This window comes from Strigops habroptila, chromosome 7 (genome assembly GCF_004027225.2).
Source record: "Strigops habroptila isolate Jane chromosome 7, bStrHab1.2.pri, whole genome shotgun sequence".
Taxonomy (NCBI): Eukaryota; Metazoa; Chordata; class Aves; order Psittaciformes; family Psittacidae; genus Strigops; species Strigops habroptila.
Window position 1 is genome coordinate 38,770,563 of NC_044283.2, and position 27,949 is coordinate 38,798,511.

Below are 27,949 nucleotides of genomic sequence, written 5' to 3' on the forward strand. Positions count from 1 at the left end.
CCTCACAGGTTTTGGAGTTGTATTTCTTAAAGAACCAGGCACACCCTGTTCCAATCCTTTTGTTCTTTGACACAGTAACACTGTTGTAGATAAGGTCACACACTAATGCCCTAAGTGCATAAAATCAAAAAGTACTTGGCAAATCTGTGCTGAAACTATGCTTACCCGTGGAGGTTCCTTGTGCTGTCAGCATGCCTTCTGCAAACGCTCTGCACTGTAACTTATTGTTAAAAGGAAAATCTCGTTTTTGAGATAGAAGCAACTGAGTCATAATTAATCTGTGACCATCAGTCATACCACTTATGTACCATTGCTGCCATGTGTATTTTTTGAAAGACTGGGTTGAAAAGGGGTAGGTTGCCCACTGCCACCAAAAGGAGTGAGATCCCAAATTTATTTTGCAAATACATGCACATTGCTCTTTAAGTACCTTAGTTGGGCTATTTAAAATTCCTTCAGACACCTCCAGAATGAAGAGGATTTCTTAAAATACTTACCCTGTCAATGAGATACACAGAAACTGAGTAAACAAAGTGCAAGTACGTGCACGGAAACATACACAAATACTATATATATAATATGTAGAAATCAGGTGTATATATTGACATTCTGGCCACTATTTTGATCCTTAATTAAAAAAAAGAAAAGCTAAATGCCGAATGGAGATTGAGTTGACATGTATTTTTTCATGGAAAATATTTCAGAAGTCACTGTTGCCATATTATGTTAGACAAATGTAAATATTGCAACTGCATACCTCATACACATCCAAAAGATGGAAAACTTCTCAGCATAGCGCAAAACATTGCAAGGAGGGGCAATTCTCTTGCTTGCAAGACACAGGGGAGAACTACTCTGCCCTTTTTCTGATTCTGGAGGGGGAATTGAGTCTGTTCACCATGATCTAAGAAAGATTTAGACAGATGGGAAGGCAACACGAAGTGGAGAAGATGTAAAAAAGTCACCTTCAGGAAAGTTTTTAGGAGCTGCATTTGTTTAACTTAGAAAAGAGCAGATAGGGCAAATAATGGGGGAGTATTAGTTTGAGCGATTGACTCCAAGATCTCAGAGAAGTATTCTTCTAAAACTTGGACAAGCCAAGTTCTAGGGTATTTTTGCTTTTCTTTCAATAGAGTAACAATTGCTATAGGTGAGGTAAGCCACTAGCATTTCGTACACACAACCAGATGCAGAAATTCTGCACTGAGCAGCCCCATAGTACAAAGGACCGTGTTGACTGAAAAAAGAAGGATGAAAAATAATTAGTTCTCAACAACCCTGCCTTCATTTTCATATCACCCAGCAAAAGAGACAGGAAAGATTAATGAGGGGAAGAGATTTTAATTTTATATTCTTAAAGTTTTATGTGAAATACCTATTCCAAGTATAATTTTTTTGAGACTGTTCAATCATTTCTCAGTGCAGTTAAATTTACATTGATAAATAAAGATTTCTGGCCTAATACAAAATTAAATGATACATAAGTTCTGTTCTTAGAGCATATGAGCTATTTAAAATGGAGCTGCTAACAATTGCGATTAATAATTGGGTATATTTATGTGATTCAGAACTGTAAAATGACAGTGAATATGCTTTACATCCAATGAATGCTTACTGGATTAAAGGGCTTTCATAATTTTGTCTTGATTGGCATAACTCCATCCCATTCTCAGTCACTTGGGACTATGCAGTAAATGTGTCCAACACATTTCTGGAAAAGGTTTGAGCTGAAGCTACATTTAGTTCCTTCACTGCTGGAATCTGTCTTTTCTGTTCTTTATTTTCTCTCCTCTTCCGTCTGCTCCTGAAAGGTTTCCTTGAGTTAGTTCTTCCTCTGATTTGTTGCAGCTTACATGTTAGCTCATCTTTTTTTTTTGTTTTATCCTTCCTTTCCACTGCAGAGGGGTCATGGTTTGTTTTTCATTTTATTTTTGCAATTCAGGCATTTCAGTCAAGTCTGTGCTTTTGTTCTCTGGCATTTTCTGTGTGGCCTTGGCAGTTGCTAGAAATTGAACTGAGCCATCATGCCGCTGCCAATGCCACAGGGAATATTCTGCTGAACACCAGCACCACACAGCCTGCAAATCCCCTAAGATGCTTTTATGGACAAAGGAAAGAAAGCAGAAGCACAGTAAGGAGAAGCTTTTTTCTCATTTATACATCAATATGCATTTGAACTGCCTTGACTTCGGTCACACAGCACAATGGATTTTAAATTTTTGAGGTTATGAGTTACAACTAGAATAGAAATAGCTAGTGATCCTAATACACTCACATTTCCGACATCTGCATTTGGGCAATTGTGGAGACTGGGTATGAACAGGAGGCAGATTTTATCATCCATGCAGGAAGGGCATCAAGTTGCTACATAGGAAGCCTATTTGCTCAACCTTAAATGCTATCATTTGTACACACAGGTAGGAATATGGGAAAAGCATGCTCCCGAGGAGTCTGTGTGGACTAACAAGGATGGTTACTGGTGATCCTAAAGGCTGTTTCAGAATTAAACACATTCTGAGAAAAGCATAGGACACTACATGTAAGTCATTAGGCATATTTAGTTCTTGACATGCCATCTTGAAATGCCAACACCACATGTTGGGAGAGATGCTAGGACTATGGGTCCTATAGCCCTTATGAAGAGTGGATAAGGTTTCAGAGCACAGAGAATACAACCTCTAAGGGGTCTGTTTTCTCCTTCTTTTACACTGGAGGTGTCCAAGCAAGGATGTACATACAGGCTTCTTAGTGCTGCACTGACGCTTGTGAAACAAAGACGCGTCACCTGAGTGGGATTTCTGCTGGTGTAGCGTCTGACTCCTGTGTTTTAAATGAGGTATAAAGTCATAAGAGGAAGCCACTGGGTAAACCCAGATACAGTAATCTTTGGGTTTTACAAAAAGCAGTAAACTTATGTTAAAACTACAGCTTGCATTCTCTAAGTTAGCCAGCCCATGTTAAAAAGACTTCCCTCCAGAGTAGGCTAGGCCTTGAGAGTAGTTTAGCTCACTGGCACTGTGATGGGGAAGGAGCATGCTCATCACAGCTCAGAACTGTCTGTGCCAAAAGCAAAAAGTGGGAAAGCATAGAAATCTAAACCCAAAATTATGTTTAATATGGTCATTTGATAGAATGATGAATGTGGAGATGGTGCTGGGACTACCCTTCAGGTGCCCCAGTACAGCAACAAGAGAGGCACCCTGGTGCTATCAGTTTGTATAGTACTTTCCATACATCTGACTTAATGGCTCAAATAAGAAAGTGGCTGTAGCTCTTCGAAGACATTAGCAATGTTCATTTATATTGCTTTTTTTCATTTGAGCAGCACTTAAAGCCAGTTTTAGCTGACATTCTCAGATAAGCCTAGGGCCATCAGTGTCTACAGATCAAATATGGAAAAATGAGACGCCTTTCCTGTCAACTGATACATAGTAATTTTAAAAGTATTTATCCTTTGTGTGAGCCATAAAAAGGAAAAGTCAAAGTTAAAAGAAGCCAAGCGCTGCCAAAGACCTTACTGAAGAAACAGGGGACTCTTATTTAGCATGACACTGATCCCGATGAAAGAATTTGAGCAGCCCAGGTGCGTGCAGCGCTTGCTTTGTGCAGGGTGGGGAATAGCTGGTTATATCGCCTTTGTACAACAGACATGTGACACTTGGTGGGCTCAGATTGACTCATTAAGAGTATGAGTATGACACTTTAAAAAAAGGAAGTTATCAAAAGAGAAGTTAGTGAGTTCTTAGGCTTTAATCCTTTTTTCAAATGTGCTGCTTGACTTAACTTCATGGGTGACATTTTCATGCCAGAGCTGTAAAACACTTCTGTAAAATTCGCAGGTTTGAGACTGAGAAAGGAGTATTTTCAGGTCCTACAGCTCAGCAATAATGCAGCGACTGAAAGACTTGTTGTGTATTAAGTCACTGAATAACAAGTTCATATAACAGCAAATGAAATTAAGCTTAAATATTTCTGTTTTGACTGAATAAAATATTTTTTTTCCTATCACCTTGACTGTAAGACTCATGAAGTCTAAAATAAATTACAACGGCTGACATTATATGATTGATTTACTGTAAAATGTGTTTCCAAAGATATTGTTGGAAGCTGTGATATCTGCATAATATATTCATGCTGGATTACGGCTTGCAGATTCATGAGGACTTCCTAAGAAAACATCGGGTGTCCAAATCTCACCTAATGAAGCTATTGTTTAACTTCCTTCAACAGGATTTCAGATACACATTACAAATAAATTATTCTGTCTTAGAAAGAGAATGCGATGGGTATTATTGTTTTTCAATGTGCAGCATACTTCCCAATATATTTGGAAGGGTAAGAACAAAACCTAATTGAAAACTTTTCTTTTTTCTATGATGGGAGAGGAAAGAGTACAGTTATCTCACCCAGACACAGAACCGACAATCTCACTAACCTTATTCTGTCTGGATTTGCTGTTACATTGCTTTACTACACATATTTCAGACGTTACAAGGCAGAACAGAATATCAAGGGAACACACCCTGCCAGCCACAAAGGACAAAAGGCAGAAACATGCAGAAGAGATAAGGCCATGACAAGCATAGTGAAGAAGAATGGTTTTTATTTTTCAAATTTCCTTCTTTTCCACCATGAACGGATTTGGTCAAGAAATGTAGGGGGTCACATTTTAAAGAAATGCATTGGCAAAAAAAGAGTTGTACAGAGGCTGTTTATGAGATGTCTGCTTTCCTACCACATGCTTTTACTAGCTAGATATCAAAATACTGGAGCCAAAAAATGTCTGAGTACCTCATTGTTTATTCTTTCTGAGACTGGCATAGACAAGCAGACACAAAGTCTTTCCAAGTGGAAGCAGAGAGGGTACTAAATGACAGTCAGTCTTGGCACAGACTTCTGGTGTGTATAATCAGCAAGGTTTCTGAAGCTGCTTGATTCTTACAAAGCAATAACACACAGTCTGTTTTCCTCTTTCAGCTTCTAATTATGACAGCCATTGACCTTCAAGTCTTTTCAAGTATCTTGCAAGTGCCAACAAATTAATTAAAACTTCACAGGAATATGACAGTCTCGGGAAAAAATAGAGTGGTAGGGCTGAAACTTCTCATTGTTTAAGCGGAAGTACATTTTAGAGGAAAAAAGAAAGCCTTTGGTCTTCACTTCCTAAAAACTCAGTAAGTACTTTTAAGGTACAGATGTGATACTACTGCTATGATTTTTGATTTTCTTTGTAAAAGTCTTGTTTTTTAAGCAAAGTGTATATTAATATTGCTGTGAAAAGAACGAATACCTGAATCACAATCCATTCTACTTAGACCCTCTGGTTGAGTTAAGGATTGTTCAGCTGGCCAGAGAAATTACACATCTCATAATCCCAGTCATCCAAGGACACACACATATAGATGTGGAAGATGGTGAAGGAAGATCATAGCAGTTGCAGCACCCTGATCCAGCCTGACTTCTACTGATAAACTGTTTGCCCCTTGGTATACATTAATCCCATTAAGTGTGGACAGCAGCATCAAAGGTGAAAGAAACTTTAAGAGCAAAAGAATTAATTATTGCCAAGAAGTAGCAAACAGTAAGACACATGTAAACTGAATTTCCTTTGAACATCTGTACTTGGCAGTTTACAAAGAAGACTTAAGGACTGCTACTACCACAGAAAGTTATTTTTAAAATTTGGAATGAGGTAATTTGCTTTTTAAAAAAGAAATTCTGGAGAACAGTAGAGACACTTATGTTTAGAAACCCCTTGCATGGTCCAGTCTTGACTACTGTAGATATGCAGAGGTGTGAGGGGTCTTACCAAACATTTTGGTCAAAGTTTCAATTTCAGCCCCAAGAACACCTCCAGCAAAATCACAGAAGGCCAGAATTCACAGTATAGACAATTCCTATGGTTTTTAAAAGAAGTAGCACAATACACTGAAAAAGCAAAGCCTTCTTTATAAATCTTAATGAATTGAGAGGAAAAAAACGTCTGTATTGCCACCTTTCCATGGAGTGAATGCGCTGTAGTTCCTCAGGGTAAAAGGCCACTGCAATTTTTCAGCAGAGCTATGGAAGTAATTTTCTGTCCCTGCTCTGTTTGTGTTTTCATTTCTTCTACACAAAACAAACTGTCAAAGCAAGAGGTGCTACAGCTCTGCTCTTCAGAGCAGACTGAATGCCGAATATCGTTGATCACAGGTGGAGAGTTCCATCAGGCTGTTTGCTCACCCCTGCTCTGGAGTGATGCTCAGATACTGGCTTCTCTTTGGTGGTCCCCCCTCCCCTCATCCTCCAAATGAGAAATTGCATTTGTCTGCTACTGGTACTTGGCCATGACATCACCTATAGAACGCAGATGACAAGCTGAGCAAAACCAGTCCTTTTAAAAGAAAAGTATCCAGGCTTCAATTGTTACACTTGCAGATGTGAGCAAAACAGAGCAAACTTAACTCCCCCTACATACAATTGTCCTTGTTAGAACAGGAGAAGGTATGTAAATTGGTATGAAAAAAAAAGCGTTGACTTCAGAGCTCCTTTTTACTGAGGTGATTCTCAGCATCTAAAATCATCTTGTGACATGCAATGATGAGTGCTACATATTCTTTTCCACATTCGTGTCCTCATTGTGCATGCATCTTATGGCCTGTACACGCAAAATTGTAATGAATTATAAAATGGACAGCCATAGTGCTAGGACATGATGGTTCCTCATTTTAATGGCTAGCCCAGGGATTGTTCCAACCACTGTGAACTCCCTTAATAACACTACTTATCATGGGAGCTAAATCTAATTTCATAATTTTAATTTCCTGCAATGTAAAATGTTAGACTTCTTTAAATTTGACCCAATTCATGTATTCCTCACCTCTCCCCAGGCAGCAGGTGGAGGCTCCACAGGAGGGTAATATTTGGGGACATCCCAAGCCACTGCAGCCATGAACCACTTGAAATCTTTACATTTAAGGTGCTTGCGAAGTTCCTTCTGGGCAGAGATGTCACCAGTTGAGAGATGTCTATACTCAGGCCGTCGCTGGTAAATGTATTCTGCGAACTCATCCATCCATGTCTCTGCCACACGCTTCAGGTTCTGTGCAGCGGAAAAAAAGCAACCATTAATTTCTTCCTGCTTTGAGTGAATGCTATTTCTAATGGGGAGAATGAAAGAAGGAAATTCAGTAGCCCACACAACTTTTAAGCTTGGCTGGTCTAATTTCTCAGTCTTAAAACATGGAAAAATATTGGTAAATGTATGTTATCTGCATTACAGTGTTGAGCAAATACTACAGAGTATTAAGTACGTTGCTTTCCTGCTGACTCTATATGATACAGTCTTCTGTCTGTTGAACAACTTATTTTCTTTCAGATTTTTTATGCATTTCACATGGATTTTTGATTAATGATGAATATTGAACAGAAGTTTTCTTTCAGCTGCTCACATTGGTACCTATGCTTTTTTCCTGTTAGTTCAGAACCTCCTAATGTGCTTGAATGGTTAAAATTACTCCTGATTTATTTCATTTTACATTTGAAAGGCATATGAACTTTCAGCTGTCATCATACTGCTTGTCTGCCCCACTTCACAGCTGGTTTTGCGCTACCTTGGGACTGGAAGATTCGCTGTGTGGGTGTGCTAAGAAGTCTGTGCAAAAGCATAGCACATAACCCTGAAGTGGAGCTGACCTGAAGCGAAGCAGCTTATGGAATAGGTATGGCAACTTGTGACTTTCTGCAGTCATACTGTAGACATATCTAAGACTATTTCTGTTCCATAAAACCCAGTTCTGGCTTATGACCCACAAAGTTTACTTCTGTTTGCATTTTACAGGAAAGAGAATTACCTATTTTGTTGCATAAGAACTTACTCAAATAGTAATGACTTAAATTAGCTGTCTCAAATTATAAAATAAATAAATAAAAAAAAAGACTTATAAGGAAAAATCCTGAGTAGATGAGACTAAAGAGATATATTTTACTGTTATTTAATATCATGGAGTATGAATAGGCTGGGGGCAAATTTTTCTGTATTTTTTTTGGTTTTAAAATTCCTCCTGCAACTCAATCCACACAAATTCATATGCAGATGTTGTAGTGGAGTACAGGCTTAGTCTATTCTGCATTTCCACAGCTGCCCAATAACCTCTTACCCCACCAACAAAGCAACATCTCAGTGGATGATATTGAGACACTAGGGTGTTCTTATTGCTTTGTTTGTAAAAACAAGATAATCAAGTTTTATAATATTCTTTTTATACAACACTAACTGCAAAATGCTGGGATTCACTCTGTAATAAGCTGGAGGACAATATACATCTGATTATCATCAACATAAGGTAATGTTTCTTCTCAGAACATTCTCTGCATCTAAGCAAGCCTGATTCGTACTCTGATTTGCTTTCAAGATTCATTTGAAAATTCCTTTCTTGAATTTTATTAATCCATGCAAACTAAATGTCTCTGAACTAGTAAGGCTTATCTGAATACAAAGACAGCAAGATACAGAACAAATGAAGTACTTTTAGCTGACACCACAAGATAAGTTTCTCTGTGTTTTCTCTCTGTGAAGCAAACATGTTAAAACCTGCAGGGATAGAGCAAGTAAAATTAAAGCAGTGTAAGAATTCGCAACACTTATAGCCTTATTCAAAAATGGCTTGTGCTCCACATAAAGCTGACTTTCATTGTAATTTATCTGACAGTAGTATTTTCATATTTAAAAAACATACTGTAAAACATACTGTAAAAAGAACCATATGGTAAAAATATAGTAAAAACATTCTCTTAGGAAAGAAGAATTTAGAGTAACGCCAGCAGCAACTTACCCCATCAATATTAAGAGGAGGCTCTGCTGGAGTGTTCTTTTTAGTTATTTGGCTGCACCTGAAGAACTGCATTCTGCTTTAGATGATTATAACTGAATAAAAGAGGAATCCAACAGAAATCTTCATATTATACCTGATCACTAGCTCAAAATTCTCATTCACCAGTCAAAACTTCTTTGTTTTCCAATAATTCCTTTATCACTTTTTTGTGGGGAGGTGTAAACCCACCAAAAATTCATTAAAAATATATATATATACAAAATTCAGTTCTTCCCACCATTCCCCAACTATCAGGTAAGGCACGTTAGACAAATCTATTTAAAACTTTGTTCTCCAGGTCTTCGAAGACCATTCTCTCTATTGTATGCTAAAAATCCTCCCAGACTTTGCCAGATCCTGTAATGAACCTATATATTATTCTTAGCATGTTTATACACTGCTGTCATAAACCGAACCCTTATGAGGGAGCCCTTTGAATTTCAATAGGTTCCCTTTTAAAAACACAAACTCTTGATTTCCTAGCTCAAAATCTCCATACTATTTATGAACATGACTGCAAGGAACTCTCTGTCCTGGAGTAGTGGGAAGCTCTTTCTGAAATTGCCAGTTACGAGGAAGCAAGTACTTAGCATTCAAACACTCTAGTTTTAAAGAGGTTTGTTGGCTTCAGTTGACATGGGTTTCTTATCCTTATTATCACTATGCAAGCCCTGTAATCACACTTCCTTTTAACATAAACATGTAGTAGTAAAACTTCAAATTGCAGTTAATCCCCATACTTGAACTGAACATAGCCAGGAAGAGCTGCTGTCCCAAAAGGTAGGCTGGTGCAACCTTGCACAATAAAGGCAAACATTCCTATTTAGAACATGCTAACCTAGCATGTTCCTGGAGTAAAAATACAGGCTGTCCAAGATGAGATGATGAGCTCTTGTACGCTGTAAGATCCCTGTTCTGTTGCTGTCTAACAGCATGAAAAGTCACCCAATGTGAAGAACCTCCTAGGAACATAACTCTGCAAATGTCAGTGAACTGCTCGTCTTTTACTCACCTTATCACAACAGAAAAGCAGAGGACCACAACCAAAATGAGAGTGCTCATCTCTGAACATTTCAAGGCCTACTGATCAAGTGACTTACTGTAAGGTAAGGATCTAATTTCAAGTTCTTTATGAGTCTCCCAGTGTTGCCTTTCCCACAATGTGGGTGAATGCCTGACATGGTGGAGAAAGGAGGATGGTCACTTCCTCCATGCCTGAGCCTTAGGCGAGGCTAGACACAATCTGAGCGTGTCAGCATATTAAACCCCAGCAGTGGAAATGGTTATGAATAGCTACCAAATCTTCACAGAGTCTAGCTGCAAAACAGGTGCTAAGCAGTTTGACTTTATTAGGACTTTATTCTGTGTGTGTGTGTATAGTGTTGCAGAACATACATGTCGAAGGAGTTTAAGAGCCTGCCAGATTAGGTTTCATTTTGTGAACATTTTATAACATCATTTAAGCACCCTTCAGTGTGCTTAAGCAGCCCTCAGCCTCACAGTGAAGCTAATCTACAATGAATTTAGAACAAACAAAATAAGAGTTAGATTTGAACCTTTTTGATTTTTGTTTATACTCTTTGTGTAATCTTCTAAAGAAAACTCCTTTAAATACCAGTTTCTCAAATTGCATAAAATATCTTTAATAAATAAAGTATCTTTATCAATGAAGAAGAATCAATTTTGGGATATCTTTGTGGTAGATCACACTTGCTTGGATTCAGTCTGAACACCTCATATAAACACATATGGAAAGAAAAATGAAACATTTCTACAGCTGAAAACTGCTGTAGCTTAGCTTGGTTGTCAAATTCATTGCAAGGTTACAGATGTCCAGATTGCCTACCCTGGTCTTTAAATAGAAATAAAGGAAAAATAAAAATTAAATAGGAGCAATTAAATGAAGATCAATTCGATACTAATCAGTTACATGATTGACACACAATGTAAGGAAGTCACAGGGACTCTAGATGAGTATCTCAGATGTTTCTCTGGACCTGTCCATGACAGACCAATGATAATTTGTTCTCTCTCTTGTCATTTTCAGTGAAAAATTTCTGAACAAGACTGAATAAGGCTTAATGATATTTCAGTAGATGCATATTTCTATATGTAAGGGTATGAGAGTTGTCACCAAAAAGATGTGAGATGCATACAAAAGGGGTGGCAAGCACACTAACACTGACTCATCAGCTGCCATCAGTTGCCTATGCACGTATTCTTGATATAATTAACTTTTGTGCCACTGTTACAATTTTACTCTCTATTAAATCCTTTATTGTTGGACTTAAATTTAGACAAGTTTTCTTTCAGTTTGCATGAACTCACACATTGAAGACTGTGACTTTGTTTTGTATTTTCACCTGGCAATAGTCTACAAGACTAAGTTACAATGTCACTGATACCTGGATGTAGTGGTTTAACCCCAGCTGGCAGCTAAGCACTATGCAGCCCTCTCCCCCTTACCTCACTCCCGGTTCAATGGGGGAGAGAATTGGAAGGGTAAAAGTGAGAAGGCTCATGGGTTGAGATAACATCAACTTAACAGGTAAAGCAAAAGCTGTGTGTGCAAGCAAAGCAAACCAAGGAATTAATTCACTACTTCCCATGGTCAGGCAGGTGTTCAGCCACCTTCAGGAGAGCAGGGCTCCATCATGTGTAATGGTTACTTGGGAAGACAAATGTCATCACCCCAAACACCATACGGTATGGAATATCCCTCTGGTCAACTGGGATCAGCTGTCCCAGCTGCATCCCCTCCAAGTTTCTTGTGCACCTGCAGCCTCCTCACTGGTGGGGTAGGGTGAGAAATGGCCTTGATTCTGTGTAAGCACTGCTCAGCAATAATAAAAACATTTGTTTTTCCACAAATTACCAGTATTATCAACACTGTTTTCAGCAAAAATCCAAAACATAGCCTCATACGAACCACTATGAAGAAAATTAACTCTACCCCAGCTAAACCCAGCACACTGGACCTCAATAAGAGACTTTAAATCAACTTGACTGGAGAGAGAGAGATAAATGAGGACTTCTCCACTTGAAAAAAGACATTTTTCATGGACCATTTTCTCCCTTTCACTTTCTTCAGTGAGCAGGGAAGATACATCTTTCTGATCAAATGACTGTCCCTTCTTTTTAAGTGTCTAAGATCATCTGTCATTTTCAAGAAGCATGATATTACTCAAATAAATGCAGTGAGAAGAAAGTAGATGCTGGCCATGAGAATGGAAAAGTGGAGTGAGGTAGGGACATGTAAAAGGACAGATTCATAAATATTCCCTCTAAACAAGGTTTAACTAGATCAGTCTCTAATATGAAACAGTAGTTCCACATTTCATAACTGTGGCTGGTGTGCTGGCTTGCAATGACAGCAAGAGAGAGACTCTGTTCTGCATTGCAAGCTTGCACAGCTCCATCCTCCAGCTGTATCTTTTCCAATTGACATTCCAGATGCAGCCGTAGTTCCTGTTTTCAGTTTTTCCAGATGTTCTAAAGTAGACTTTTATTATCTGGTGGCACTAAAGCAGCACAATGGTTGTATTATTGGTTTAATTTCACCTGCACAACCTTTCACCTGCATAACCCGTTTTTTCCGCTTTTGTGCCTGCCTCACTGTTTTAATGAAACTAACCCTGACCTCAATCCACAGACTTTACTTTTGTCAATATTGAACTATTACAGGACCATTTGGATCCTGTAACAAGTTCTTGTTGTCTGAACATTTAATCTGAACATTTTCCAGGAAGCTGGATGTCACCAGCTGGTGTAGTCTTTTCTGTGATGATAGTAATTTCTCTCATCAGCCAGAACATCAAAAATCACTTTCAATTACACCAATTAAATATGAATCACCACAGCATGTCTGAAGCCTGACTGTATTTCAGTTGTAAAACAGAGAGGATATGACTGTTTATTTGCTAAAAATAACACAACGGTCTCTGCAACAACTGACATATTAATCTCTTTTATTTCCTAGTAAAATTCCAGTGGGGTTATATTCACTTCATCTACACAATCTTCATAATTTACTTTTTTTTATTGTTTGTTTTGTGAAGCACAGTGTTACTACTTGAAAACGGGTGCCCTGTTTACTTCTGGAAGCTTCTGTTTACTGGCTGGAAATAATAGAATATACAATTTATTTGACATAAAATGTATTTAAAAAGCGCATTGGGATCCATCCAGCCAAGACAACTATACTTTATGTTCCTCTGGAAGATGGGTAGCATAATGTCACAATCAATCAACAGGGAGGAGGAGAACAAAGTATGACTGGAGGAACCCATCTGACAAGTATGGATTAGTATGACAGAGGCAGCAGGACAAAACTCTGGGGCACTCACATGGAGAAAAACGGTACTCTCGATTTCATGCAAAGGTCCTACCATCAGCATTGGAACAGAACCATTTATCATTTAATTGTATTTCTACAGTGAAAGCACAGTACAACATTTCCTGGACACTAATTACAGCTTTGTGATGTTCAGGTCTCAGTATCTAAGCTGCCCACATCAGTTAAGTCTAAATGGGTAATTTCATCCCTTTTCCCCTTCTTGCCTAACTCCCTTTTAACTTAGACAGTACTAGTGTTTGTCAATCTTTTCCCTTCTTGGGTATATTACTGGGTCCTTTACACTTAACTTTGTTTAAAACTTAACTGGATTTCATTCCAGCAATGGATTGTACTTGTGTAAAAAAAAAACCCCAACCAAATAAAGAGATGTCTGCAGCCATAAAAGGAATGCTTCTCCATGGAAGACAGTATGCTAACTAGGTGACAAAGCTGGTAGTGTGTTTAAATAAATCCTGTAAGAGTTAGCACAGCTGGCAGAGAAGGAAGAGACTATTTATTGTCAGCCTGTAGTGTGCAAATACCTAGAACTGAAATTCCACAGATGTAATCAGAAAACAGCCAGGATTTTATTCTTTCTATAAAGGTTTTCATCTCCACCACAAAAAAAAAATTAAGGTCTACACTTTGGAAAAAAGTGAAATAAAACATAAAAGCCAGCCCACTGACTAAAGGCTATGTCTCTGCTCACTGGCTCACTTGAGGCCATCCTATAGGGCTGGGAGGGCATGGATTGGCACAGTCCCTAGAAGGATGCTGCCTGCCCACAGCTTTTGGCCATGGGTCTCTGCAGGCTGGCTGCAGGAGAGCTGCAAAAAGCAGAGTGACAGTCTAACAGCATCTTCACAGATTTGTTGGCTACTGCTGTGCTTGCTTTACAGACCCATACTCTGGGGGCACATATAGACCACAGCCAACCTTTGCAGCTGGGCCTGGAAGACAGTTCAGAGGTTTGATTCCAAATAGATTTCTTTAGCCATGTAACTTTGGTTCCAGTGCTAGCCTATTGAATGAATCCTGGAAAGCAGATACCACCACTTTGATGTTGTTATTGTCCAGAAACACCTAGCTTTCCATCTTCTTTGTATTCTTTTTGGATAGCTAAACTGCCTGTTCTGTTGCGTTTATTATCTCAAAAGCAAAACATCTATTCAGATTGGAGAACATATAAAAAATTACATTTAAAAAAAATTACTGTGACTTTCTTGTATTCAAGGATTAGAAGATATTAATGCAAAGATTTTTTTTGGTAAGTGCTCTGTTAGAGGTCTTGGTTTAATTAATTTTAATAATGAATTTATAAATCTGTTAAATGAAAAATGGAAACTTAAAAGCTGTATTGTATTATAATCATAATTATTATATATTATAGACGTGCTGTTGGAAGAAGGTGATTCTTGCTTGATTCCTAAATAATTTACTTTCTCTAAGATGATGTTTCAGCTGCTTGCTGTGACTGCTGAATCACTACTGACTTTGTGCTAGTCTTTTCTGTTACAGACGTGACTGGGAAAGTGCCAGCAGTGCTCCTTTAACAGCACACTACATCTATTGGTTTTCACCCTGGTCACGACAAAACATAGCCATTACCTAACTGATTCTCCTTGGCTCTTTAACCTGCCTGGAAACTGAAAAAAAAAAATGCTCATGGGCTCCTTTAAGAAAATCCCAAACATTATCTGCAGCTGGAAAAAAATGAAAAAAAGCCAAACTGGTCATAATATTAAAGGAAGTTCTGTCCAAAATTCAAATATGGTTACAGCACTGGGTGGTACAGCTACAGTAATTTTCTTTGAAGATCCTTTTTGAAATGACATAAAAAGGCTGAGCAAATCGTTAAGGTGGGAATTTAAACCCAAATTTATCAGCTGAATTCCTGAACCAAAACTCATGCAAATTCCAATTCAGCGACACTGTGTAATGAGGCACATGTAATTGTGCTTGTGCCTGCTGGGTCAGAGGATCACTGTGCACCAGGATCCTGCGTCCTGGTGTGCAGGGAGGAATTCAGCTTAAGGTTAGGATTCACCACACTGCTGGATTAGCATCCAGACTCGAAATTCAGTGGGATTGCCCTTCCCATCAGAAAGGCCTAATGCTCTAATGTTCTGTAGTTAGTACTAAAATGCTCTGTAAAATACCTGCAAACGAGAAAGATTTCTATAGAATCATAGAATTATAGAATGGTTAGGGTTGGAAAGGACCTTAAGATCATCTAGTTCCAACCCCACTGCCATGGGCAAGGATGCCTCACACTAGACCATGTCACCCAAGGCTCTGTCCAGCCTGGCCTTGAACACTGCCAGGGATGGAGCATTTACCACTTCTTTGGGCAACCTGTTCAAGTGCCTCACCACCCTCACAGTAAAGAACTCCTTCTTTATTTTGAATTTCTGAGTTCATCTCTGCATATCCTGTGGATCAGTGAGCTTTGGTAAATTTCTTATGGCTTTTATAGAATCACAAATAGAAACCGTCCCCCCCAGTGGGAAAATAGATAAAATAAATAATAAACTGAGGTACACCTACAAGAAAAAGCTAATAATATTTTAAAGTCTAATTTCATAGGTAACTGGTTAAAAGAAAACGGCTTAGCTAGAACTGTTAAAAAGGAAGCAAAAGTCAAGAATACCATTAAAATAATCCAGTAACACAATTAGAAGTTTTTAATAGGGCAAGACCTTGCATACGACTTTAAGATTTCAGAGTTTGCTTTCTATATGTCTTACCTAATACAAACAGGGAAAATTAGTTATTAGTCACTGCAGTTTTATGTAGAGCTTGACAGGTTTGAAATGAATGAAAAATTATGTGGTGCTTCCACATCATAACGTGGAGCCAGTGTTGGCATCTGCATGCCCATTAATCTTGATGTCCAATTACCTGTAAATTGAAGACTGGCTGCATTTGGCAAGCAGCAACATTTTAAAATGTCTACACACAAAAATATTCAGCTTTTTTATCTGCATTTGGTTGCCACAGTCTGTTTTATAAATCTACTATGCATGTTTACAGCTTGCTTTACTTTTGCTCTGTGCCACCAAACAGCATTTCATAAGATGTTTTTCAATTAATGAGGTATGTGTCAGCAAAAAATACATGCAGGCTTTGCAGGTCTTGAGTGACAGGTAAGAAGGTAAGAAATATGATGAGAAGGACATAGAAAATTGATGTCATGATACATACCGCTGTGTGTGGTACACTAATGGTTACTTATTGATGAGGAGGTGGAATAGAGTTTCTGACAAGTCTCGCCTTTAATAAAGCGTATGTGATACCCATGCCAGGTCATAGCTCTTTAAAAATGTATCTAGATTGGTCAGGTGTTATGTAGCTGGCTGAAACTGTGTTGAAACTTACTGCTAAAAGATAATAGAAAGGTGAAATCCCCAGGGAAGGTAAAATGCTCACCTTAAGCATTATTTTCAGGGGCAAACATAAGATGACACAGCTTGAAAGGAAACTCATGGCATGATTTGGGCTATGCCTGAATTTGTCTAAAATCTCTGTCCTCTTTGTAACGCTAGTCTCTATATCGTTTGTGCTGCTGCTGTGGGATAGAATGGGAAAATCTGTCATTCTTTAACACAGTATCTGCACAAGGTTAATGAAGGGGCTCTTGCAATCATTTATACAATCACAGCTGGGCTTCATAGGGCTCATTCCTTTATGAACTGCATCTCCAGCACCCTCCTTTACATACAGAAGGTGGAAAAGGATTTAGTAAAAATCTTTGTGGAAACTACTTAGTAGTGAAAAGTATTGCTTTTGGCAGCAGGGATAATACTTCCAGATATTCTTGAGTGTGTTATTCATTATAGTCTTGAACGGGAGGGAAGTTTTAGATAAAATACTCATAAGGGCTAGACTATAATCTTTCAGGATGTAACATTATATTTGGAGGATAACGCAAAGATAGCTGAAATATCCAGCCCACTCCTGTGCATACTCCCCTACTATTATTTTGGCTAACAGCTCCATTTAGGGCAGTTTATTTAGAACACAGGCTTTCTGTATCAAAGGGATTGACACACTTAAGATGAGTATGTCCTTTCCTTTCCTTTTCTGGCTTGGATGAGGAAAAAAGAGTACTTTTAGTTTTAAAATGACACACAATTTGATGAGTCAGGGACCAAACTCTCTCTTCCTTGGCTAGTTATTGAGATAGCCCCAAACACCAAACCATACAGAAGACCGTATGCTCTTGGCAGCCTTGATGCAATGTATCCTAACATCAATTATTTGATTTAGAATACTGTACTGGGAAGAAGCTGGGGACCTTAGAATTTCCTTTCAGTGATAAATATATGCCAGAAATTTACCTAAGCATCATGTTTTGGAGCCCCACAACATATAAGAAAATACCTATTATCTGAATGGGAAGGATAAGACCCTCTCTACCAGGAAACTACATCTTTTCCCACAAGATATAGAGTAGTCAGTCTGTGCATGGGCAAAGATTTCAATTTTACAACTAGGAATGGTTTTTGGTAATATTTCATGGCAGATTTATTGAAATCAAGCTAAATTAAATACTACAGGGAGGCTGCAGGCTGTGGCTACCTGATGGTTCTAAGTACTCACGGTGCCTCCATGAAAGCTAGTTAAGTGTTGAACTGCTCGAGATGCAAGTAGTCCAAGTAGAAATGATTGTATTTTGCTCCTGCAGATAATGTACAAGACAGCATATTCTCTATATGAGAAAGATACTTTGTGTGTAATAGAGAAAAAGAGAGACTGAGTTTTAGATTTCTTATTTCAAGTAGTGTGTGATTTTCGCAAGGGATACTATAAATGAAGCAGTTTCTTTCACCCAGTCCAAAAATCTGGATGGGGAAACTCTTATCAGAGTTTCTGATAAGTAGTAACTCTTATCAGAGTTACTACACAGAGCTATACTGGGGGTAGATTTTAATCTCACAATTTAGTCAATACAGTTTTTGTCACTACCACTAATGCCACCACTAATCCCACCACTGTATTGTGTTGTCACACTGTCTGCACTGGTGTTCTTTTAAGGTAAATCCTTCTTTCTATCTAGCCAGCTGTCAGGCAGGCAGCACAGGCAGCCTCTTTCCTCTGCTGCAGTTACTACAGCAAGCTTTGTCCTGTAGTGCTGAAACCAAGAATATCTTCCCCTCAAAGCAAGAGATTTATTCTGTTATTCACACCACATTTTCACTATTAAGAAAAAATATGATTCATAAAATATTACCCAATGGCAATATGCAGACTTTTATATTAATGCCATTTTATAAAAAAAAACCCCAAACCTTTAAACCAGAATAGATTAAACTCAAGCATGAATAAATACTACTATCTGCCCAGAAGCAACATCTGTGCCCTTTGCCTCTCATCTTTTGACATCCCGTGAACATCTCCAGAAAGTTACAGAACATTTTCTCTTGAGCACATGATGGATATGGATGTGTTCAGTAGTCCTTCAGAAATGTCTAGAGGTCTTGTGATTTCTCACTCACAAGGCTCCAAGATGGCTGTATTCCACAACCAAGTTTTACACAATAATTAGGCAATCACTCAAATCACTGTTACTTAGTCCTTTTTTCTCAAGAAACATCTCTTCTGTGATATTCTGCCTGTTCTGTTAACCAATAGAAAATATGCATTCAAATTGGTCCTGCTTGTAAAAACTACGACTGGCAACACTGTGCAATTTGAGAACCATAAGCCTTAGGTTATTCCTAGGTTTTCTGAATCAGCATGAAATGTGCTTCTATGCTGAGATGTCCAACCCTGTATTTTTAAGCTTCCGTTTATTCTTGGCAATTTTATCTCTGGAAGGCAGCATAACTGCAGCAATTGCACATCTCATTTCAGAAATATAAAAACCGATTCAATTTTCTATTTTAATGGTTTAATGGAAACTAGTTCACAGGCAATGAGGAGACTGATGATGAATGAATACGGAAAACAGCAAGACCAAACTAGTTACCCGTGCTAGGCTGGTTCCAGAAGGGACTTTATACGGGACATACTTCCTGTAGATATGCCCAACTCGAGAGCATGGAACATCAAACATGCCACCTCCACACATCCACACCTGGAAAGCAGTAAGAAGGCAAGTGAAATAAATGGAAATAAATGAGGCAAAAAAGGCATTTTAAGTAATGGGTATGTGAAAACAACACATCATTCTGTACTGACCCCTCTCACAGTCATAGTGGTGGCCTTCTCAGTATAATGATAACCAGGATTAGGCAGACTCTCCTACCTGGAATCTCACTGTGCAAAAGCAGAGTATGTTCAAAATAAAATCATAAATTGTATTTAGAATATCTACCAATAGTCCTCCTGCAATGCAATCAAGATATTGTGTCTGTTGTTTTCAAACACACGGGATGAAAAGTTCAAAAGAAGGCTCTGTGAGTAAAACGGGCCATCAATCAGATGGCCCTGCTTCCCCCCTTCCTCCCAAAACCTGGTTTATTTTTTGAATAGTGAATACAGTGTTTAAATATTAAGGTGCTCTTCATTTAGTAAAGATGTTCTTTATTCTCTAGTAAGGGCACTCTTGATTTTGTAAAGAAAAAGGAACAAAAATCAGTTTCCTTCTGATCAAATTTATGTAGGCAGAGGAAGAAGAACATGCTGCTACATTTTGTCATCAATACTGTAATACTGAAACAGATGGAACCATTTTAGTGGTGGTCTTGGCAGCCCTGGGGTAACGGTTGGATTTCATGATCTTAAAGGTTTTTTACAACCTGGTTGATTCTATCTGGAGTATACAAGTTTGATGCTTCAGGTCTGAGCAGTCAAAACTCAGCCAGCACTGATGCAAGCTGCAAGTACTTCATGGCTCTAAAAATCAAGCTGTTTCCTGATAGACAGCACGTAAGAAATTATTCACAGTTCTTCACCTAGCATAACTGGGCTTTACCAAACGTACGTGAAAGCAAGGTTTCAGAAGAACTATGGCAATCATGCCAGCCTATAGGCATGATTCTCTATACTCTGGCAATGCGGAGACACCAAACTCCAACATGGTTATTAGATGACTTATGTACCATACTGACAACATTCATAACTTTCTGATTTCAAAAAAAGCAATCTGACTTTGCAAATCAGAAAAATGGAAAGCAACAACAAAACTACCCCCCAAAACTCCCAAGCAGATCTCTTTAAGTGTGCTAAAACCAACCACAAAGCAAAAGTTTAACGTTATTTCAGAGTAAATATTATAAAAATTATTTCCTAATCCTGGCTAAACAATTTATTGTTCCCCACAAATTTAGAACAGAATAGCTGTTATTCCACATAAGGAACACTTGTGGTCTCAGCTTTCAGCCTTTAGACTAAAACCAAAAACATCGTAAACCCCACCTCCAATTTAAAAGAAAACCACACAAAAGTTGAGAGAAGGCTTGTCCTTTCCATGTTTCTTTAGGTGGACGTACGTATAGATGATCATGAAACATTGCCATGAATCTGGATGAGAATTTAGGTCTGTGCATTACATGTATATGAAGGAATTCTAGCTCTGTGTATCTGATGCACTCTGGAGCAAAGTGGCATGAAATCAGTTTGTAACTGACGCTAAAGCAGAGCAGAATGTAGACAACTGAAAGTTTCACCAACAATTTCCATATAGAAAGGAATTAATCCAAAAGTTGATACACTCCGAATAAAAACAACAGTAACCAGACTCTTCAAAAAAAAAAAAGGTATCAGAAAATATGATGTGATCACAAATACTTGGCATTCTACACGATGCCTGCAGAGAACAATGTGCACCTCCACACTTTTTTTACCATACATTTCTTATTCCATCTCTTTTATTCTGTCCCCTAGCTGGCTAGTTTTTTGAAATCACAGGAAAACAAACCCATAAATTCCATTAATCTAAAATAATAGTGAAAATGGGCAAAAGTTTGGCATCTTTTGCTGTGCTTGCCTGTTTGTGTTACAGCGGGTATATCGGCTTGGTCCTGGCGGTGTGGCTGTGAGCCTGGGATTAAATTTTAGTAATCTGAACATGCAGATGCTAAATACTGCAATATGGGACAACTTAGTGCCTGAGCGTGACTTTAAGCACTTGCTGAAGGTAGCATGCTGCAATTCAGCCCCTGAGGCTGACTGTGCTATACGTGCTTGGCTTTGTCCTGAAATTCTACAGACACCCTTGCAGAGTTGGGTACAACTGAGAGCTACTCGGGAAGCTGCTACTTACCACTTCCCACCACACAGTTAGCCAACGCATAGGAGCTCTGGGTAGGTGCTTCTGGTACACACCAGCATCTCAGAAGAGGAGACAAGTTTTGCAGGTTAGTGGCAGAAGGTAATAAAAGCAGCTATCCTGGGCATCACCCTGCCAAATGGAAGCACGTATGTTGATGGAATCAGAAGTGTTTCAGTACCTATTTCTGTGGTTATCCTGAAGTTATCTGTGAAGTTATTCTGACCGGTCTCCTAGTGAGCACAGTCCTTCTCAGGGAGGAAATTTACTGGTGAGTTGGAAATGGAGACCCAAATGAGTGCTCTGCCTCCATAGCAAAATAGCTTACTACCACTCAGAGCAGTCTTGCAATGCCATCTAGACATGGTCGTTATTTTATTTTCAGAAAATATTTTGTAAAATTTGCTTCTTAAGGAAAATCTTGAAATCCTCACCCATTTCATCCTATGTCACCTAATTCACTGGAAAACATGTTCATAAACATATTAAAAAAATAATAAAAATTATAGTGTTAAGCTGGATAATGTCACCATTAAAAAAATAGTTATTCACCTTTCTATTAATATTTCATTTCTTTGTTACATAACTTGTACCTTTTTAGCAGGAACTTCCTCTCTGTGTCTGTCTTCAAACAGCCCAGTGCACCAATGGAAGTGCAGACCTATATTTACTATTTGTTCTTGTTTTTTAAATTAAGGTGTTATTTCAAAGGCTAGACAGGATATTACAGTGATTAATCCAGGTTTCTTAGACTTCAAAGAGTGGATAGCATATGAGTTTGACTCAGACAAAGGTCAGCCATGGAAGTTTAAGAGACAGGAAAGCAGAAATACATGTATAGACCAGTATTACTTTAACTCAGACAGTGAGAGCTGAAGTAGACATATATTGCATCTCCTCTAAAGCAGTAGGATATCAGTGAAAAAAAAAGGGGGAGGAGGGAATAGAGCTAGATATGCTGAGGCAGTAACATGTGGAAGGAAATAACACTTTGTGTTAGGCTTATATTTGATAGATATAAAACTTGAAAATGCTGTGCTGCACCTGAAGAGCACTGTGCAGGGTAATTGAAATGAATCTTGGCTGCCCTGAAGGACATTTAGCAGCTGTTCATGTTCATCTTCCAGCTTCAGAATGATTTTAAAAGCATTTTTTGTATTTTCCTGGGAAGAACAATTCTGGCAACTTTGTCTTTAAAAGGTGTACTTTTATGTCACATGCACTAAATGCACAAAATTGGAGAATGATTTCTCTGTTAAATATTACAAACCTCTAGTGTACCATGAAAGGAATTCAGGTGTTGTGGGACATTTGGCAAAATGATATGACAACACCGATGCCTCTCTGTTTATCTAAGAAATGAAACTCTCAAGATCGTTAATGTCTCCTCCTTACAATAGCAATGAATCTGGTCTGCAGCTGAGGTATAAAAAACAAAGACAAAACCAAAACAATGCAATTTCAGCTTGGAAAGATCAGAAGAAGAGTAGTTTATGTGTCAACTATATACTATATCACAGTTTATATAGCTCCTTCCAACAGAATGTTCCAAAACGCTTTATAAGGATGGTTGAAAGCAAAAGGCAGGCATTAATGCAAGCCTTAAAAGATATTAAGCTGTGGTTATGTGGCTTTGTTCCTGACTGAAGCTTAGATGTCACAGATGCATTTTTTTTTTTGGCTCTGTTCTACAGCTCGTGTGGGATTTTGGGTGAATCACCCTTTTTTCACATCACTGCTTTGCCTTTAAAATTGAACTCTTTTCTCTCTTCTTTTTTCTTTTCTTTTCTTTTCTTTTCTTTTCTTTTCTTTTCTTTCTTTTCTTTTCTCTTTTCTTTTCTTTTCTTTTCTTTTCTTTTCTTTTCTTTTCTTTCCTTTCCTTTCCTTTCCTTTCCTTTCCTTTCCTTTCTTTTCCTTTCCTTTTCTCTTTTCTCTTTTCTCTTTTCTCTTTTCTCTTTTCTCTTTTCTCTTTTCTCTTTTCTCTTCTTTCTTTCCTTTCTTTCCTTTTTTCTTTTCTCTTCTTTTCTTTCCTTTCTTTTCTTTTTTCTTCTCTACCTCTCTAGTTTATGAGTGATCCAGCTTGGAGACTATCCGGAAATGTAAATACTATGCATGCAAGAATGAGACTCCAATCCATATGCTACACTGTAATCGTAATTACTGTAGTAAGAGACTCATGATTTCTAGTCTAGTCTAGATATGTTGCTGTGGAACAGGAACATAAACATACAGCAAATTATGTAAAAGATTGAGTGTAGACTGAATAGATTTTGGATCAGGCTTCAAAACTAATTGAGAAATATACTGCTGTTGAGAGTCAGTAACAAGGCAGACAACAGTGAGAGACACCGAAATGGATGGATAAAAGAAACAGTAAACTGTTGGAAAAGGAATATAAAGTATGTCATGCAAAGCTGTCAGCTTGGTGCTCTCAGCATTGTGCAAGAGGGATGGACTACAAATAGGAGAGATGTACTATCATAATGGGGCTGAAAAAGTTGTAGAAAACAAGACTATAAAAACTTCATGGGATTTTTTGGTCACTATTCCTGAAATACAAGCCAAAAGAACAGATTTAGCAGTTGTAAAAAAGGAGAAAGAATACTATCCTGAGAACTTTTCCATGTAGTGAGGATGTTCGGCTAAATGCAAGAAAAGATTGAAAAATAGGATCATTGACTGCAAATCTGCAGCCAATGGGTTCACAAATAGGAAAACCATTTGATTGTGGTGCAGTGGGATTTCCGTCAAGGATATTAAAACTGTACCTTATAAACTGGGAACTGATGACTGTGGGTATTTGACCAATACTCACCGGCTTCTCTAAAACGCTAAGAAAAAAATGGCAATATTCCATGTTTGTCAGTTCTTCATATAGATTACAACTGTGTTAACAAGTGGCAGTGCTCCCCCACTCCTGATCTCCTGCCAAGATTTCCAGCAGTGAAGGGAATTAATAATGATGCAGATGATGATAAAGAAAGGGATTAATAAACTTGGAGGTGTATGTTGGAAAACAGGGATGAAGAGAATCTGGAAGGTGTGCCAGCATGGATAAAGATAAACCAACTCTAGATACAGGTGACTAGCTTCAAAGAAGCTAGGGTATCACTCTAAGCATTTTTGCTAAGGTATGATTTACTATGCCTAAGGAACATCCAATGTAAGGATTGTATTGGGTTTGCATGGCAAGGTTTTAGTAATGAGGGGGCTACAGGAGTGGCTCCTGTGAGAAGCTGCTAGAAGCTTCCCCCATGTCCAATAAAGCCAATGCCAGATGTCTCCAAGACAGACCTGCTGCTGGCCAAGGCCAAGCCCATAGGTGACAGTGGTAGCCTCTGGGATAACAGATTTAAGAAGGGCTATGTGAGAGAAAGCCCTCCAGACACCAAGGTCAGTGAAGAAGCTCAGCCTGAAGGGGGCTGTGGCCCTGTGAGAAGACCGTGCTGGAGCAGGTTTGCTAGCAGGACTTGTGACCCCATAGGGGACCCATGCTGTTCCTGAAGGACTGAACCCATGGAAGGGACCCACCCTGGAGCAGTTTGTTAAGAACTGTAGCCCACGGGAAGGACTCACATTGGAGAAGTTCATGGAGGACTGTCTGCTGTGGGAGAGACCCCACACTGGAACAGGAAGAATGAGCAGTCACCCCCAAGAGGAGGAAGGAGCAGCAGAAACAACATGTGATGAACTACCCCAATTCACTATCTCCCTGCACTGTTGGCAGGGAGGAGATAAAGAAAATGGAGAGTTAAGCCTGGGAAGAAGGAAGGGGTGGGGCAAAGGTGTTTTAAGATTTGGTTTTATTTTCTCATTAACCTACTCTGATTGGATTGGTAATAAATTAAATTAAGTTTTCCCCAGGTAGAGTCTGTTTTGCCCCTGATGGTAGTTGGTGAGTGGTCCATGCGCCTTTTGTTATATTTTTTTTCCCTGTCCTGCTGCGGAGGGGACTGGCAGAGCAGCTTTGGTGGGCAACTGGTGTTTAGCCAGGGTCAACCCATTACAAGGATCTTCAGCAGACACAGGAAATTAATATCTTTCACTACTCTATATTTTGGAGATTGCTACAAAAACTTTGCCTAACAGATTTAAATTTAGGGTTTCCTAAATAGTGGCTTCCCTGGTTATTGAGAAAAGACACTATTAATCAGGTCAGTTCCAGTGCTTTGCTAGCTTTCACATGCTGAAGAGTGTCGTCAGCAAGATATCATACATCTTTTTAATTAAAAAAATTGATTCTGAGGTTACACTGCCAAAAAATTGAACTGCTGCACATTATTTCTTATGTAAAAATTAATCTAAGAAACTATTTAATGAAGAGGTCATATTTTGAGACATGGCTTGTGGCTGCTTCACCATCCATTGAATGTGCGTACGCATGCTCTAGTTTGGAAAGAGCAGTTAGTTAATCAGCATGGCATGCAGTGCTACACTTGCTACTGTCCAAACAGTAACGATAGCAAGCAAGAAAAGAACAAAAAAGAAATATGTTGGGTTTTGTAGTTGGGGAAATAAAGGTCAAACAAATTTTTAAGCAGCAGCTTTTTTTTCTTTTCTTAACCTGTCATTCTGTGTTCCTGACAATTTAGCACCTGGAATAGTCATGCCTGAAGTCGAGGAAGTTTCCTTTCCTACTATGACACAATTGCAAATGTCACAGAAACATTATAAAGCATACTGTATTTTGAAGAAACGTACTGCATTATGCTGCAGTAAATTTAGATTCACTGCAGACTCACTCTCTCTAGTATCTTTCTTTTTCCGTCAAACACCCTTCCCCCTCAAACACACACACATTTATTTTTGCTCACATTACCCACCTTCTGTCCCTGTACAATGAGATAATGCAACTCCCCTCCCCTAACTTTTGGTTAGGACTATGCTCTGCACTGAAGCCTAGTGTCTGTCACCCCAGGTCACGTCTAGTGGAACAGCCAGAGAAAAACATCAAAATCGACACTTTCACTCCAAGGTTCCCAGCCTGAATACCTTTCCTAAATTTGGTTCTACCTCTTGTCAGAAAATGCTGCCTGACTCCCCAGGCAACTACTTGTCCTGCTAATCTAATTTTTAATCAGTCCTTGAATTTTGTCTTAGTGTCTTGAACTCATAAAGCAATATGACTCTGCTATTCTTAGTGATTTTTTTGAGTTTGCATGACGGCCCTAGATCCAGAACCAGGCTTCAACTCCTTGTGTGTCTGAGGTTTGCAAAGTGCAGTAGAATATTACAGTAAGCAGAGCAGAGTAGTTGATCTTAAGTCCATGATGAAGAAGCTAATAATTCCTAAAGTCAGATGACTTTAGACAAACTATTTTATTGAGTCTAGCACAGCTCTAGCCATCATACTTTTCTGAAAGATCCAGTATCTCTGACTCTCTAAGTCCACACTTTGCACTCATGGCTTCCCACTTACTTTATAGCAAACACTCCTATAACCTGAGCTGTGGAAGAGCTGGGGATGACTGTGGAAGTCTCTGGTACACAAAGGTAGAGGCTTTTGGTTGAGAAGATGCTTTTTGTTAATAGGATCTTTATTTTTAAGTGATCTTTTCCCTCTATAATGTGTGAATGTTTCCGTGGAGTGAATTTTCATTCCAACATCTCATAAATTCTCCAAATAAAATTAGGCCAGAGAATATCAAACATATACTGTTTCCTAAATGTTTTTCCACATTTGCCACCAGTGAATTTGGACATATAAACATGATATGTGACAAATGCATTCGTGAAAAATCTTCCTGAACATACCTGTAAGCTTTGCTTTGCATCAAAACATTGGTGCTAATTAAAGATATGCCACAGCTTAGCTTGATTCTACAGTAACTAGACCTACTGTTAAAATGTTAAGCAGTAGTCTGTCGATCCATAGAGTTTAAAATGCATCACTGAGGACCAAAAATTATCTGCAAACACTCCACACTCAGCCCACAGAGCAGGGCAACCAGTTCAAGATGAACCAGACACTACTTCATTTCAGGGAGCACATGACAGCACATGGAGCATCCCTCCATAACTACAACACTGCATCTGAATTAACCACAAGAACCCCCAGTCTGACACTTAGAAGGTCATGCCATCAGCATGTTCATAGCAGAGAAATTGTTTACTTCTTTAGCTTTATATCACAGGTTTCATATAAATGGATATCCAATTTAATAACAAGATAGAGGAAAAACATAAAAGGAACACCATGTCTGTCTCTGAGATTAAAGATCATTCTGAAACAGTCCTCTAAATACAAACTTCCCACAATTATGGGACATTTCAGATCGGCTTCTTTTTGCAACTTGTTAACGAAAACCCATCGTATTTTTAAAAAATACTTAAGACTTGCTTAATCAAAGAGGAAATGTGTGAGAATAGCTAACTATCTGGTAGTTAGAGATATTCTTGAGGCAGGGTATTCCAAGTAATTATTTGCCAAGCAAAATCACATAATGTGAGACATGGCATCAACACAGAGCACCCATTCTACCATGCTTCCAGAGGCTACAGATGTGGACATTCTAACAAAAGGTAAGACACAGTTTCAGACCAATT

General features: G+C 38.6%; 1 protein-coding gene across 3 annotated transcripts in view; it reads right to left on the bottom strand.

The window, feature by feature from the left end:
- Nucleotides 1–27,949, bottom strand: part of GALNTL6 (polypeptide N-acetylgalactosaminyltransferase like 6) — a 477,061-nt gene that overhangs the window by 24,240 nt on the left and 424,872 nt on the right. For 2 of the 3 annotated variants that reach the window (XM_030493368.1, XM_030493370.1), the window contains exons 8-9: nucleotides 19,160–19,267; nucleotides 6,860–7,081 (exon numbers count right to left, since the gene is read on the bottom strand). In XM_030493368.1, the coding sequence (XP_030349228.1) occupies nucleotides 6,860–7,081; nucleotides 19,160–19,267 (330 nt within the window). The remainder of the gene's footprint in view (nucleotides 1–6,859; nucleotides 7,082–19,159; nucleotides 19,268–27,949) is intronic. The other variant, XM_030493369.1, reaches the window with a different exon arrangement.